General features: G+C 46.3%; 1 protein-coding gene across 1 annotated transcript in view; it reads right to left on the bottom strand.

The window, feature by feature from the left end:
* The window catches only part of OBSCN (obscurin, cytoskeletal calmodulin and titin-interacting RhoGEF), a 197,682-nt gene extending 180,756 nt beyond the window's left edge, over positions 1–16,926 (bottom strand). Inside the window, exons 1-2 of the mRNA XM_075082169.1 lie at positions 16,698–16,926; positions 7,233–8,373 (exon numbers count right to left, since the gene is read on the bottom strand). Coding sequence (XP_074938270.1) covers positions 7,233–8,364 — 1,132 coding nt within the window. The 5' untranslated portion in view covers positions 8,365–8,373; positions 16,698–16,926. The remainder of the gene's footprint in view (positions 1–7,232; positions 8,374–16,697) is intronic.

The raw sequence follows: 16,926 nt of genomic DNA, 5'->3' as shown, positions 1-16,926 counted from the left end.
TTTCAGGGGTCTTGTGGCAGACGTGAGCTCCGTGGAGTGATCTGAAAGGGCACAGAAAGATGAGAGACGGCTGTGCACAGAAGGACAGATGTGGGGGAAGGCACAGAAGTAACTGATGGGGGAGTTTTCTGTTCGCCCCACCAGCGCCAAAGGCTCTGTATCAGCTTTTGTCAACGACAATAAAAAAATAAAGGCCCCAAGTCTCCCAGCTGCCTCTGCTTTCCTCCAGCAGTGGGGCTGCAGTGCTCTGGCTTAGGGGGGAACCAGGGTGTAGATCAGACATGCAAAACAGCTGCATGGCAGTGAGGGAAGGCGTTTTATGAACAGAACAACATTTAATACCAGTGACAGCCATGCTGTGAAATCATCCTGGTAACCCCAGCACCAAACTGGAGAAAGGGGAGCTGGCCTGAAGAGGACAGTCAGTGGTCACAGCCACGGGACTGGTGCCACAGTCATGTCGCACTGGATTAGCCAGTGCTGACACATCACCATTCATGCTTCATGAGAAATCATGTCTTGACAGGTACCTTCATCTTCTAATAACTACTGCACCAGCTCACAGCCTTCTTTTGTGACTCCATTCTCCCTCTCCCTGACCACACACATGCTCCCAGGCTGGTAATTTCATGTAGTCACTAGCAGTCAGTAAAGCCCAGCACTAGTCTAAGAGTCAAACAGGAGTAGACTTGTCTTAGATTTATAAGCCCATGCCCACCGTGGCACATCCCACTCAGAGTCTCTGTAGTCTGGTGGCTGGAGAAACACAAACTGAGGCCCTCAAACATCCCACATCCAAACTTTGATGTCCAGGAGCCTCCATTTTGTAAAATTCAGATCTGGTAGCTCACCGTGTAACTGAGTCTGTTACCTGCCCCCTCCCGCCCCACCGTCAGGGCAGGGGCTGCTATAGGAGCAGTGCTCTCTTTGATCTGGTTTACTCTTTTCTGAACTCAGGCCCTTGAAACTCATGCGTTCAGTTTTGCAGGTCTTTTATTCAACCTCTGTCACAGCCATGATTGCAGCTGTCACGTAAACATCTCCAATCATTTCTAGCTAAGCACAGCCTGGATAGAGGTACCAGAATCTAAGGGCTTGACAGGACACCTGGAGGGAGCAATGCTATCTGCTACCTTGGTTGTTATGCTGAGATTAAAACTTGACTGGGAACCCACAGAATACCTTTAGGAACAGGAAGGTGACTCTAGTTCACCACAGAAACTTCGATATTGTCTTAAAAAATGTTTTGTTTTAATGCACCTCAATTCAAGGCAAGTCAGAATCTTACCTTGAAAAGCCTTCAGCTGTGGCTACACAGACCTGCTCTGCCCACACTCCACATCTTAGTTATCTTTTTTTTCTTTAACCAACAGGCAACTCGGATTCCTGCTCTGCAATCTCATATATCACCTCTGGAGGCACCCCATGTAGTCAGGGGGAGTGAAGCAGCTGTAATTCTTATGCCATGGGAACAAGCAAGAGGATGAGATCAAGAAAGCATTAATCAGAAGGATGCCAGCCTCCTGGAGCTGGATGCAGTGCTGCTGTGTGAGACAGGAGGGAGTCTGGATCTGACACTTAAAACACACGGACGTGCCCAAGAGCTAAAAAGAAATACGAGATGCACCTGAGAAGCACACAAGTGTATTCCCATACTTGGAGCAACTGGCTCTTAAATGTACAAACACTAGCATAGAATACCACAGAATACCACAGCTGGAAGGGACATACAATGATCATCTAGTCCAACTGTCTCAGAAATTCAGGGCTGACCAAGTTAAAGCATGTTATTAAGGGCATTGTCCAAATGCCTCTTAAACACGGACAGCCTTGGGGCATCGACCACCTCTCTAAGCAGCCTGTTCCAGAAGAGTTGGTTGATTATTTCATGTGTTGCAGTAGCAGCACTTTTTCTTTTCTAGTGAGGGAAAGTAGGTGCAAGGTTATCTTCAGCATCTTGGGGTCACAGATATCCTCTGAAAACAGCTCTCCTTTCATCCTCCTGACACACACACACACACATCTTATCTCACTCTGAGCAGGGTTTCAGAGAGACAGCAGCTGATAAACTGAATTGAACCCTGGGATTCACCCAGATGATGAATCCTCCAGGCTCTGGAGATGTTAGAGAGGCTCCAAAAACCACCAGCCTCCTCTTCCTAAGTACATCTTCATGCTCTTTACCTCATCTAGCATGTACCTGGTCAGACAGAGGGGGTTAATTTTGGTCAGGAGACGACAGAAGGACCACAGCGCTGTTGCGAGTAGGCATCCCAAATAATTCTCTGGCCCATACTCAGTCCCCTGACCAGGTCAGAGGTGCTCAGAGAGGTGGCCAAGGGAGGGAACAGTGTCTCCAGCTGATCAACAGGCAACCCAGCTCTCAGGGAAAGCTTTGTGAAAGGCAGGTGACTCATCTTCCTTGTTAATAGATTAATCAACACAGTCGGACTACATAACCATATAAGAAGACTACTTGTTCTAAGGATGGAAGCATTAGGCTTTACACCAGCCTTTCAGGGTATTTTAACTAGCTAAATGTGAAAACAAATAAGTACACTTATTCTCCCACTGGCCAGCGTAGTGAGGTGAGCAGAGATCTCTGTTACTCTCTTTCACCCCACATTGATCCGACAGGCCCCAGTCTGTCAGACGTTGACATTTACATTGCAAATTCTCCAATGTAGAGATCCTCTCTTACCTATTTGTACAGCACCCAGCACAATTCAGAAATATTCTGTCCTGTAACTACTATAGGCACGTCAGGAGGAGCTGCTGCAGATATCAACATAATATTTGATCTGAAAAACTCCGTAAGTAATGACTACTCATTTCTAAATTACTATTTGTCATGTATTGCCCTTTCACAAGCTAGTTCTCAATGTAAGCTCATGTTAACTGTGAATCTAGTACGGAAGATAAAGCCATTTGGCTACCAACCATTTTCCGCATCCAAAATGTTCATAATATCCAAAAATGTCCTTGTAAGATAAGCAAAAAGTGTGTTCAGCTGAGGTTACATGTGATACAATTCTCCCAGGGACCCTCTGTTTCAGATAAGAAGTGCCACTAATTCCCGTCTCTAGTTCCTGTAAACAGCAGAGCTGGTTAGAAATTATTTAACATTAAGCAAGAAAGGTAACTTCTGATCTCTCTCTCAGTTCCACAGCAAAGTACAGATTTTGCTCAAAACAATTATTCTAACTCCTTTGAGAAAATCTAGGTGGTTTGTTTCAAAATCACTGGAGTGGGAAAGTTCAGGAGTGTTGAAGAAAACAAAATCCTTTTTTCACTTCAGTTTGGCATTCTCCTATGACCAGGTGATCTGCTACAGTGCTGTTGGAAGCCGTGGTTTGATGGTTTCCTGACCACACCCTTTCCTAAGGATGCTCTCCTGGCTGGGCTGCGTCTCCCAAAATACAAAGCGCTTTCAGCTCTGCTCAAGTCACCAGAGCTCCATGTACCTGTGAGACCCAGGCACCACGGAAGAGACAATTTAGGCTCAGCTCAGACAAGCCGCAGTGTGGGAGCACATGCAAGAGGCACCCAAACTGTACATCTTGCAAGCTGGGAGAGCAGTTCAGGTGGATGCCATTTCATACAGAATCCAACCAAAAGTTGGATCAACCATTACCTAGAAACATTTACTTCCACGAGAGCTCAGTGGTGTGAATTTGAATAGCAATTCTGCTTTGTCCTTGTAACATCTGGACTCCCAGGTCAAGGCTCATTTTCAGTGTGCTGAGAGGTCATTTAAATGAATCTCTAGTATCACTATGATTTTTTTCTATTATTCTTTTTTGACTCTACAGGTTTTTCTACTAATCTGGTTTTATCCAAAGCAGAAATACTCATTAAGGCATATAACAAAGGCAATAATGTTTCTAAAGAAGAAACAAGAGACAAAATAAGAGAGCTACAAAAGCCTGCCTACTGGGACAAATGTGAGATAGAAACAGCAAAGCAAAACCTCAGGAGAGCATGGTACAAGAGCAGCTCATTGAGTTAGCAGGAAACTGCAAGGGCTGAGACCAGCTCTAAATTTGGCTGCTTGTCTTGAGAACGTATTTCTCCAGAGTGTCATATGCCTTTTTGTTTGGTCCATACCAACCAAACTAGCAATGAGATGATGTTATTGTTTAAAAGCAGGTCCTGCTAACACATATTTTGCTAAGAATAGGTGTAGCCTGCAAAGAAGCCAATGTTTCCTTAACCTTCTCGAGGCATATCTGTCTGCTTGACCTGGTCTTCTCACTTGCTTACATTTCCTCTTGCCTATTTCTGGCCTTCTGACAGGCTCTCCATTTATTATTCCAGAGGCAAGTTTTCCTAACAAATATGATCCAGTGAGAGTAAGAATATGGAGAATCCTTCCAGAGAGAGCTATCTAAAGGTGCATGGACAAGCTTCCACCACTTTTTCCTTTGGCCTTCTTCCTAGTTACTGTGGTTTCCAAGTTTCTTTTCTACCTCCACATTTCTCAAGATGTCATTCTCTTTCAGATCTCAGATGTGGCTACCATGATAGTCATCATCCAGAATCACTTCAGGTCAGAAGGGTATAAAGTGGCCTCAGCACCAGTCTGTTTTTTCCAGTCTATCCTATCTGGCTTGCAACCTTTAGCCTTTTCATACAGTATCTTATTACTATATTCAGGGACTCATTTCTTGGCCCAGGCCCGAGGATGGACACCTGTACGCTGTTCTTGCTAACTCTACACGTGACCTAGGCACATCCTCAAAGCCTTCAGGAAATTGAAGTTATTTGTGTTCCTCCCATCCTCTCTGCTCTTTGGTCTGTCCAAGAGGTTTACTCTTGGGAAGCATTTCTGAACAACTTCTACAGCTTATGTTTCAGCGTATGACTTGTGATTTTATCCCTGATCTAGACACATTTCTGAATAAGAGTAATCAATCAGCTGTTTGTTTTCCTTAATTGTGAGAGTGATTCTCTGCCCCATAGAACTTCCTTTGAGATTTACATCTGATTTACTACACCTCATTTAGGAACAGCTCAAAAATATCTTTTTTTTCATCTCAATGATGCATGGGCTTAGGAAAGTACTTGAAATGCATTGGGTCTCTAGGTCTAGGATCTAGACTGACAGAATATAGGAGGCTTTCTAGAGGGTGTTTGACCTGTGCCCAGTCTTATGCCGTGAGAGATTAAAAGCCACCTTACAGTCAGGATTCAGGGCAAGGTAGTCTTTTTTTCTTATTACTTTTAAAAGGTAATAATAAAAGACCCATAAATATTCTCACACAGATTCCTGTGCTGAAATTCTGGGAACCAAAACGCCAGAGCATATTTAAGCCCATGAAGCTTATCTTTCCAGATACATGTGTCTACGGACACACGCTGTGGATGCAGCATCGCAGGCTCTATAAATATGTTGTTACCTGTAGAAAGACCAATGCAGCAGCATGATGCTTACCAAGGGTGGCTGCTTGGAGAATTTAGCCTCTTCTGCACAACTGAGCAAAGAGAAGGTTGTGTGACAAGATAACCAACCTCCCTAAACGCAGTGGCAGATGAGCTAATGGCATCCCCAATGCCTTAAACAACAGAATTAAAAGCTCCCTTCACTGCTACATCATTCTAACCTGTCCTTGGAGGGCTGAGAAGGACTTCTGGTGACAAAAAGGAGAGTCATTATTCAGTGCCTAATTATAACCAACACACGTAGATTTTCCATGGCAGCCTTGGCCTGGTCAGAAAGCCCAACATAGTATAGCGTAGCAAAGAAACAGACCATAAACATTTCCACTTAAGCCCTCTGACTCACAGGCATCTTTTGACAAGACATCGATCAGTAACATTTTCCCATGGTGCTTGCTCGCGGACCCGCTGCTTCGTGGGTTTTCCTCACCTTTTTGGAACGAGATGCACCCATTGAGAACAATCAGATAAGCATGGGCAGAGGGGAGGGTGTTCGTCTTTGCAAGACAGGTGTTGGGCAAGTAATGGAGCTTAAGCCATCTTCAAAGTGAACACCCACCCAAGGGCTAGGCTCGGTCTTCAGCTCTGAGTCCTGACTTATGAGGTAATCACAGCTTTATGGAAGAGGACAAATGCCCTTCCCAACACCACTCAGCACCTCCAAGGGACGGCAGTGAGCGGGACAGGCGCCAGCGAGTTCCATGGATCGGGTGTCACTGATGGACAGGGGGACTGAGGCACTGACAGGAAAGATGGTCAGTGCGAACGGAGAGGTCCAGAAAAGGGAAACAACCAGAAAACTAAATAAAAGCTGAGCCCCGTAAGGGTGGATATGAAACACAGACCATTCCTACTCATTTGGATTTCTAATTTATTTTGCTGCCATTCCAAAACACCTATTCTGCCAGTCAAGTGGCAAAACCTTTTACATCTGAGAGTTAATTTACAGGTGCTGCCTGGGTTGCAACCTGCCTTCTGTAACCTTGCCAAATGGGAGAGCAGCTTGAAAATTTAGAGCTTCCTTTGTGAAAATATGTGTGTCACACTTTTGTCGCCATTCTGAAGAAATTGGTCTGACCTCCACTAGTGTTGAGGGACCCTCTGCAGGCAAGATCTTGACCACTGACCACAGCAAACAGAGGCATCCTGGACCTAGTAGAGTTCTGGGAGCATACAAGGACTACAGGCTATCCAGCAACACAAGCTGGGAAAAGGCTGAAGGGGCCTGGCAAAAACAAGGCTGCTGGTGGGTCACTCTGTACAGGAAAACTGAGATGGACTGTAATTACAGTTGGAGTGGGTCCCCCAAGGGAACCACAGCAGCCTGACACACTCAGCTTGGAGGGCGGGGTTTCCTCTACTTCTGCTTAAATGGCACGCGTGTGCCGGTTTGACTGAACCCTGGGGTGAATATAAAGGAAGGTAAAAAGGGGCTTCAGCAGCCCCTGATCCAGAGGATGGTAATGGATCTCTTAGATAACTGTAAAACCAGGATGGGTGGGAGCTTTAGAGCTCCGGTTCATCGCAGCTGCTCCACAACCAGACAGTTCTACATCATTCACCCCTGACTGATCCCTTCCTAAAAGCCCCCAGTGATAAGACTCTCTCCCCAGGTCATCTAGTCCAGTGTTTAACCCCCTTTACAGCTGGGAGGCTTTTATTCATGTCTAACCCACGGTCCTTTGCAGCAGTTCGGTGGCAGAAGTTTTGTTCATGCTCCCACCCCAATTCGGAAGCGCATTGCCTGTCTCCTTGCAGGCATGCCTGCCCCAGTGAGAGACATAAGCACCTACCTTTGACGGTGACGAGCACGGAGCTGTACGTCTGGCCGGCCAGGTTGGAGGCCGTGCAGGTGTACAGCCCGTTGTCTATCTGCTTGCAGTAGAGGATCTTCAGCACAAAGTTCTCCTGATCATCCTCATAGATGACATGCCGCCGCCCTTCCAAAATGACCTCATTGTCTTTCTTCCACACAATCTCTGGCTTGGGTTCTCCTGTCACGTAGCAGCTCAGCTTGGCGTGCTTCCCCTCCGTCACGCTGCATGTGCGTGTCAATGCCCCAAAAGTCGCGTTGCGGGCCCCTTTGGTGGTAAGTCCAGCTGCTCTCTCGTAGTCCCGGGAGAGGCTATAGCTGATGCCAGACAACCCTTCTGCCATGGAGTAAGACTGGGCAGACGTTGAATCAAGAGCCCCATGAGAGATGTCCATCTTCCTGATCTCCTCACGCCTCTTTTGCAGGTGAGACAACAAGGATGCTGTCTTGCCGCAGCTGGTATCGAAGTGGCTACTGCTGCCCGGATTGGAAGAGCCCTGCGTTTCCACCACCAGCGCAGCCGATGCACTGGCAGAGCCGATGGGATTCTCTGCCCGGCAGGTGTAGGTGCCGCTGTCCCCCAACCGGGCACGCTGGATGGTGAGAGCGTTTGACTCCCCGGCAGACTCGATCTGGAAGCGGCCAGCGTCATCCCGGTTCCACAGGTGTCTCCCATCCTTCTCCCAGTTCACCGAGAGGGGAGGGCTGCCCTGGATTTTGCATTTGAACATGGCATCTTCTCCTAATGTTACTTTGATGGAGGAGGGTTTCTGGATGAAGTATGGGGCTGACTCTGTTACTGTGGTCTCCTCTCCAACTTTGATGCTGACAGCTGCAAAAGCTTCCCCAATGGTATTCTTGGCCCGGCAGATATATTGGCCACTGTCTTCCAGGCTCAGATCATAGATTGTTAGCCTATAGAGATCCCCATCTTCTGTGGTTTTAAACCTTCCTCCAGACTGGACTGGAAGTTTATCCTTTTCCCAGCTCACAACTGGGATGGGGTTTCCAATGATCTGGCAGCTCAAGGTGGCATCCTTCCCCACAGACACCATGAACGCCTTAGGCCGAGTCAAGAACCGGGGGACTCCGCTGAACGACCTGTAATCCATCTTGGTTTCCTAAAGGGCAAGGGGGGAGGGGAAGTCAAAAGAGAGCAGATTAGATGGTGCAGGCAAAGAATCGCTGCACTTTCATGGTAATAGGATGTTTGTCATCTAGAACAGTCTAGTTGGGGTACGTTTTCATGGTCCTTCTCATTATGGGTGAGAAGGTCTCGAAATATTTTAGGTTGTGAAGATTTCTTTGATTTGAGCTCAATAAACAGCTGATGGAGAAGGTAGCTCACTTCCCCACAGGAGTCACTGGGTAAAACACAAGTCTTTGGGCAGTTCATAGAGAAAGAACATGATGGTCCCTTTCGGCTTTGGCACCAGGAAAGTGACCTGCACTAATGCCATATAACATATGTGCTAGTTCTGTAGCCGCAGAGAAACAAATGGGCGTTAAATTCTGAGAGATGTGTCTACCCATCAAGACACCTCCTCCACCATGCTCATCTCCATTTTCATCTCTCTTTTTCTATCTTCTTGCCCTTGCTTTTTTACATTTTCTCTTTTTTTTTTTTTTGCTTGCTTTTGGTTTGGTGGGGGGGGATGGGTCGGGGCTTTTTCTTCTTTTTTTTTTTTTTCTTTTTTAAATTCTGTTTCTACAAGATGCTCCATCTCTCCTTTACCCTCTCTGGTCATTACCCATCCCTACACCTTGTTCTCTGAATCATGTTCACACAGGCCTACGGTAAACCCCTCTCCTGCAGAGGCCAGCCTTTAGGAGGACATACAGATATGCCTGTACATTATTGATTATATTCCTCTTTATCCCAGTTTCTATTCAACACAGCCACTGAGATACAGCTCCTTTGATGGCAATGGTGGCCGATGAGTATCTAAGGCTTATATACAGCCTCATCCAGATGGTGTAGGACCAGACACTCCTGCGGTGGGGATGGGTGTTTGTGCACACACACCACATAGACGGGAGTGCAAAGCCACGCAATGAAGCTGCCACGGGGAATGCACCCCGCAATCCAAACGGTGCCAGGCTTCTCAAAAAGAACCCACGTGGCTTAGGGCTTACAGGAAAGATGTCTCATCGCCTGCGTATTCTCAGCTGCTCTCAGGAGATATGCACCAGCCTGCAGCTGTCTGAGGACATGGACCAGCCAAGGGGATGAGGCTTAAGCACTTTGCAAAACTAAAGCTCATGGTAATTCTGGTGCCATTGTGCCCCGAGAAAGAGCAACCAGTGGCACCAATCTTTACAGCCATATTCGCTCACACACAGAGTCTATCCACGCCTGTGCAGCTGGCGAGCAATACAACAGAGAGCACCGCCTTCAGGGTCTCCCCAAAGTCCACATAGCACACAAACCTTTCTTGCTTCTTTCTTGCTCCTTACATTGCCTTCAGGATGTCCTTTCCTTTCTGCTGGAGGATTCTACTTCTAATCCTCCAAGAAGCCGTTTTCCACGCATTGACCAGCATTTACTTTGATAAGTTTAGCACAGCTAGAAGACTGGTCTTGACCCCATTAGCACCAGTAACTGCACAAGCTGACTCCCCCCACCCAGGAGCAGGATTAGACCTGATGATGGTGCTCTGTAAGGAGAGCAAGCGTCCCAACTCCAAGTCTCTCTGGAAGTCCTGCTTGAAGAAGTCTTGAGTGCACCATTGCTTTCCAAGCTACTATATCTCTTTGGCCTCATGATGCCAGACACCCCTGTCTTAGCAAGCTCACGCAGCTCCTCTTTGAGCAATATGAACAAGCTCTGCTGAGGGGTGATTGCAGTGCTGCTCTCACATCTCTGCTTTTTCACCTTCAAAGCGCCACATAAAGCAAAGTGACCAGGGCACTGTGTGTTGTAACTCAGAAAGGAAATAATAACCAGTCACCGTGACAGAAATATCCTTCTTAATCCTACAGCCATTCGGCTTCCCCGCTGGCCACAAATCCACCCACTCTGTCACCCAATGGCAGATGCCCACACAGTATCCCCCCACCTCCAGCAGAAATCAACAGGAACAGGCCAAAAAGACCTGCTTTCATTTCTTGAACCGCCATTTGAGCAGAGGTTTCATTATTTTTTCCATCCTCCTCCAGCTGCTGCTGCAGCACATTAACGTTAACGTGCAAATCGTTGATGGCACCAGGGAGCGGGGGCTGGATTGACCTGATGCATGACCTTGGGGAAATCGCTTATTTTCCCCGTGTCTTGGCTCCCCTCCCATTTTCATTTTCATATCAGGACAGGGATGGTCTTCCAAATCATTCTGTGCACAGTGTATATATGACAGTGTATTTGCTGGAATATATGACAAATCATGCATGAAAATTAATAACAAATCACAATTTTTCATTCCATTTACCCTGCTGGAGATTGAAAGACACAAATTGCTATCAAAACTAAATACTGGTAAACACAAAAATTCAAAATGGTATTCATCATAGTAATTATTACCACTGAAGATGGCATAGCTGAGCTTACCTTCAAACTTCATTTGGGCCACAGATTTAAGGCAAAACCAAACATAGCCTTCTTTCTATGTTTAATAGGAAAAATATACTATGTCCTACCCTGTTGTGTCTCTCCCCCTTCAAAGAACATATGAAACTCTTAAGAAGCAGTCAATGACTTTTCCCTTTAGATGAAATTGAACCTTTCTAAACTAATTCAATTTTGGTTGCTTTTGTTTCCTGGTACCAAGCAAATTTCATTATTCCACCAAAAATCTTTAGAAATTAAAGAAAATGCTTTCAAAGCTTAAATCTGGGAAGAAAAAAGAAAAAGAAGTAATAGGGGGAAATCATTCTTAGTAAACAGTAAGAGCGCAAAGAACGATTGACCTGCAGTCATTAGTGCTAAGACTTTCTGTAGAGTGGTCACCTTCAATACAATACAATGAATATACAGAACTGTCTTCCCCTTGGTCTCAAACTGGTCTAGAAATCTGGGAACTAGTTTGCACTTCTTTAGTCCCTCTTACTACCTTCAAGCTGTGTCCTCACTTGAGCTTTAAAATGTGCTTTCCATAAACACTTGCAAAGCTGCAAGCAGAGAAGCTGCATGAATGGTTGGAAGATGCAGATATGAGCCTTGGGCTTGAGCCAAAGCACACTGAAGTCAGTGGAAATTTCCACTGGAGTCAATTGATTGACAATCAGAGTCTTCTGCTAATTCGGGGAAGGACCATTTCAATGTTCAGAGGGGGATGCTGGGATTCAAGTTCATCTCTGGAGAATCCAGCAGTAACATCCACTACATTAACTAAGAATTAAGAATCAAAACACAGACTCAGAGCTCTTGTCCTATCTTTCCCAGTCATTAGCTTGAATTTCAGGCTGCACTGTGTCACCAAAGCACTTGGATCCATCTTCAGAAGACAGTGCCGTGCCTCAGCCTTCCTAGATCCCTAGTTGTTTCTGACAGATGTGTCATTCTGACTCATCTCCAGCTTCAAATCCACAGCATCAAAAAGAGCAAAAAATAAAGTAGCTTCACTTCTCCTTCAAAGTGGGTTATGCATAACATGGACAAGTGCATGGGGCATGGAGATGGCTACAGACACAAGAGGTGCCTGCTTGGGAGCCTCCTGGACACTGATTGGGAACCAGCCAGCAACCTTTCAGCAAACTGTGGCTTCCCTCAAACCACCTGCGAGCCGTTTTTCTTGCCAGATCCCCAGGAGACGCATCCACACCTGGAGGAGAGCTCTGCTCTGTGGGAGCATGGTGGGTGCTGCCAAAGCCTGGCTGTTACAGGGCTGAGAGCAGGAATGCCACTCACTTCCTAAAGCTCTTGTGCATCCTACTCCCCTGCACTAAACAGTGCCCAAACAAGCCCCAGCTGCTCACTGGTATCTCTGATAGTCAAGAACATTTAAAACAGAGGGAAGCTGCTGCATCAGGCGCCTGTCGCTTTTGCTCCTGAACCAGACTGGTGCAGCAAATCCATCCAAGATGCTTCTTCCAGTGGCCATAGCCTCAAGGTACAGCCTCCCTCCCTCTCTCTCCCCAGGTGTTTTTCAACTCACTTCTCTCCATCAGGTACAAGCCACTGTGTCCACAGACCTCCTAGTGCAAGGTGAAGACCCCGCTTCTCATGCTGTAGTCTACATTGCACCTCACGCTCTACCAGCTTTCACCACGTATCCTCACACTCAATACTTCTTATGCCATCACCTGGCCAGGATGCCAGAAGAAAATCCAGGGCTCAGTGAAGAGAGTGTGCTCATCAGTGTTATTTTAATTTCTGACATGGTAGAAAAGCAAAGCGGCGTTTATTCCTTGCTCTGCCACTGGCTTACTTTCATAATCATGAGAAAGTCACTCAAACTCTCGTGTCTTCTGTCCCCATCTGAAAAATTGGGTAAAAACCTTGCCTTATGGGTGTTGAGAGCATGAAATCCAGTAGCAGGGCTGAAATCCTAACCTGCAACAAGGATGAAGCTGCAGTAGGTGTCTAACAGTCAGACAGACCAAATAGTTGAGATAGGCTGCACTGGATAAACTACCTTTTTTAAGTTTAAATCAGATAAAATGCATCACATTAGTTTAGGCTGATAAATAGATTTAGGAGTAAGAGGGAGAGGGTAGCCTTGTGAACATACCAAAATGACAAGATTTAATATTTCTACAGTGTAACCTGTTAATCAATTCAGTAAACAATTACACTATTTCAGATTTTTTATATGTACATTCGAACTTAAAAAAAAATAAATAGTAACTCTGCAAGTGCCAGGACAACTCCCTTGGAAGAGCTAGGACTGACAACAAAGCATGAATAAACTAGTCAGTGCAGATGTCCTTACCAATTAATCTCAGACATTTACCAGTGTCATATTTCTCCTTGTAATCCCTCTGTGATTAATCTCTTGCAGCAGAGATCACATTCCCATCTGGGTTATTCTGAGCACGCCAAAGGCAAAGTAGCGACACTCGTAATCTTACTTATGTCTTTATTCATTCAAATTTTCACTGTTTTATGTTTGGGGGAAAGAGGCATGAGTGCACAGACCTGTCAGATAATGCAAATAAATCAAATCACTGCCCAGGAACCAACATGCAGCCAGTCAAGGCCTTCTACCCACCCTCTTCGCTGCTTTCCGTCTCTGCCCTACACCTGCTTCTCCATGGGCAAGCGAGCAAGTCCCTTGCAGTGGGAACAACCACAGACTACCCCAGTTCCTGTTGTGGTTTGAGTCTGAGGTAGTGCTCATCAGGAGAGTCATCAGGAGATGGAGAGTCCTAATGCAGAGTCCTGAGGGTGGTGTCTTCACCCTCTTGCCCTGCGATTCACTGTGCTGTGCTGGCTGAGGGGTTGGTTTCACACTGTTCCACCAACGTTGAGCTGCATCTGGAAAGCCTTCAACAACCTCTGAGAAGACAGAGGTCCCACACCATGGCATATCTCCCCCCTCAAGCAGTCAGCAGCCTGTGATGATGCTCTTTGGCGTGAGAGAGAACAGGGGTGGCAGGTTATTCTCTGTCCAAGCCTTTTGATTCAATGGCTAGAAAGGGAATCCTGTCCTACCATGGCCGTGGGCAAAGAACAAAAAGCACCGCGCAATCCATCTCACAAAATATTCCCAAGACAAATGCAGCCACAAGTAGCACACCTGTATAACCAGAGACTTTGAGGATGTAAAGCCCAGGTGAGGACAGACACCTAAACCTAAGAGACCACTGAAATCTGAACACAGACCAGGAGCATTTCCTTTAATGTTTAAAGTTCTGCTAAGGGAAAACCGCAGTAACCCAGCTGCCCTATTGCTTCTAACAACCTCCCAGGGAATGGACAGCTTTGAAATAGCACAAGTATCCAGCGTCAGCTGCAAGCTTAGTGACATCAGATGGGTACGGATGGACTCTTACAAGCCATCACACCAGACAGGGTGCTTTAGGGGCGAAATGCACACCATTACATGCCCATTACATCTCTAAATCAGGTGTAAGTAGAGATTTGTGCCGATGCATTAATCCGAGATGGCAGAATTTATCTGATGCCCGTTTCATCACAGCAGGAACAGTATCTGTCACGGAGAAGCTGGACTCAGAGCTTAGCTTGGGCTGCTCTAAATTCCACTTCACTGAGGGACAACAGATTTTGGCATGTTCAAAGGTCATTCGATGAGCAGATAGAAGAGCTTTCTGTGGTGGCTTGGAGAATCGGTCTCCTTGTGCTGTAGGAGATATCAGCCACAGAGGACTCTCTGTAACTAAGACCTTTGCAATAAGCTTCTGACTCAATTCAAAGTGAGGCTCGTCTGCATTCCCTGCCATCTATTGCCTCCACAGCAAGCCAAAGTCCACGGGAGATGTGAAGGGAAATTTCACAGCTGGTCAGTGACTAACATAGTGTTAAACTTGGTGAGCAGCCCTCAGCAAAAAGATGGCTGAGCTCAAGGCAAAATAATCTTACGTTTCTGACCATCAGGGTAGGGCTAAATACGCACCAACTGCCTAGGAAGGGATGTGCATCTCCTTATACTCCCACTATTAATCCTTAATAACCTGAATATTTCTAATGACTGGTAGCAAACAAAAGGGTCAAAGAAACCATTAGAAAATTCCAACAGGAAACAAGAACAAATCATGTGGTTTGTAGGCTACCAGGTGAGGCAGTCAGATCACCTTCCAGTCACATAAGCAAGCACACACTTAATGAAAAACATGGGAGACTGAAGCGACCTCCATGATTTATATGCTTAAAGAACGTGCTTATCTTTCCTCTTAGATATACAGACAGACCTCTTGCTTATAAAGCTCATCCCTCTTTCAACCCTATGGCCAGCAATCACGTCCCATCAGCACACCAATAGCTCCAGGAAGCTCCATGAGAGGAAGGGACTTCTTCCTACTGGGTCTTTGCTGCAGCACAGGGGCTTCACTTCGGATTCTCCCCTCGATGGAGCTACAAAACAACACAGAAACTTCCAGAGGACCAAGACTGCTCAGATCAGCCACTCAAGACTCCATGGCAGCATCTTCTCCTTTTATTTTTCTGAGCTTAAAGGTACCCAGGCTGCTCTGACAATATGCAAATAAAGGCTACAGCACAAAGGAGGTCTCAGGCATGCAGCAAGGCTCACTCCTGCTCCACGGGGACGAGAAGGCAGGAGACAAATGGAGGGAAAAGATAAAAATTCTGGGCTTGCCACCTTGGGGACAGAAAAGGAGCGATGTAAATTCTAGCAATTTCATCACAAATTTCACCCAACTGGATTTTGCTCTACCCACAGCCCCTGGAGATGAGTGGCTATGGCAGAATCCCGGCTGTAGGTACACCCCGACATCTGCTCGGATGACAGACAGCTTGAGCCAGGTGAGCTTTAAAGGTTCAGAAAAACAGTGGATTCACACTGGTTTATTTTACTTTATCGGCCTCATGGATCAGAAGGCTAGACTTTTATACGTCTGAAGTTGGCCACACTATGTTACAGCCGCGCTAACGCTTGTTCCCCCTCTGCGTGCACACATGCATAAGCACATGTACCTTTCCCTTGCACGAATAAAACCAGCACTGAACCAAATAATCCCAACTCTTAAATCCTTTGCATTAACAGAAAAATAATCTCACTTCTATTAATCTAGAAACACTCTCTCCAGTTTTAGCCCATGTGATTGCCTACGCGAGGGAGCTGCGGGATCACAACTCCCATAGGGAAAAAGAATTCCCTTGGTGACAATTAGCAGCAAGGCTCCGACCTAAGCGCTTGTATTTTAACAAGTGGACGTCATTGTCATTACAGCCACTCCACCCCACTGAGCTGTAGGGCCGAAAATAGCCTCAGCTGTTGAGCTCCATCTCTCTCCATCTCTCGTCAGAGCCATTTGTAGAAATGCGAGGAGGGTGGGGGGTTGCAGTGTGAATCAGGATTGATGCTGGACAGAAGCTCAGAGGAAAAAAAGCCCTCTCTGAAGAGAACAGCAGCACTGAGATTATGCCCTGGAAATAAAACTTTTCAAAAAACACTCCTTGCTGCCACCTCTCCACAGGACCCATATTTTTTCCAGGCTCTCCATGCACACCGCTATCTCCAATTTGGGCACAAAACATACCAAGTAGAATCAACAGCTTTAAACCTGATTTTCCTCTCTTTTCTGCTCTCCTTTGGAGGTTGATCTTTGCTCTTTTGATAACGTGGCCAGAAGTAATTAAGCAGAACAAATCCATATTTGGTTCAGACCAGAAGGAGGATGGATTTGCTACCCGCACCTTCAGCTCCATCTTCAAATATGTTTCATAAAGCAAGACATGCTCCAGCATAGTAACATGGACATAGAAATAACCTCACCCCTCCCTCAGCTACAAACAACATTCTCTACTTTCTGCTGGATACCAGAGTCCCCAAGTCTGCTTTTCTTTAGCTGAAGGTTTAGGTCTTACCTGGAGTCTTGTCAGAGTCTGAGGAGAAACAAAGCTCGGGGCAGAGTAAGAAAAAGCCGATTCCTACTGAGATGACAGAAGCGGGAAGGGGGAAGAGGGGAACAGAGGACATGGGGAGACCATGTTGGTTTTGGTTCCCCCCCTCCCTTTCCCCTCCAGCAAAATAAAACAGAAACCCCAGCGATGGCAGGGACTTGCAGCAGAAGGTCCCCTCAAGTCCCCCGGCAGT

Source organism: Phalacrocorax aristotelis, chromosome 2, assembly GCF_949628215.1.
Source record: "Phalacrocorax aristotelis chromosome 2, bGulAri2.1, whole genome shotgun sequence".
Lineage (NCBI taxonomy): Eukaryota > Metazoa > Chordata > Aves > Suliformes > Phalacrocoracidae > Phalacrocorax > Phalacrocorax aristotelis.
Note: the sequence above shows the minus strand (reverse complement) of the source record. Positions and strands in the feature narration are given on the sequence as shown.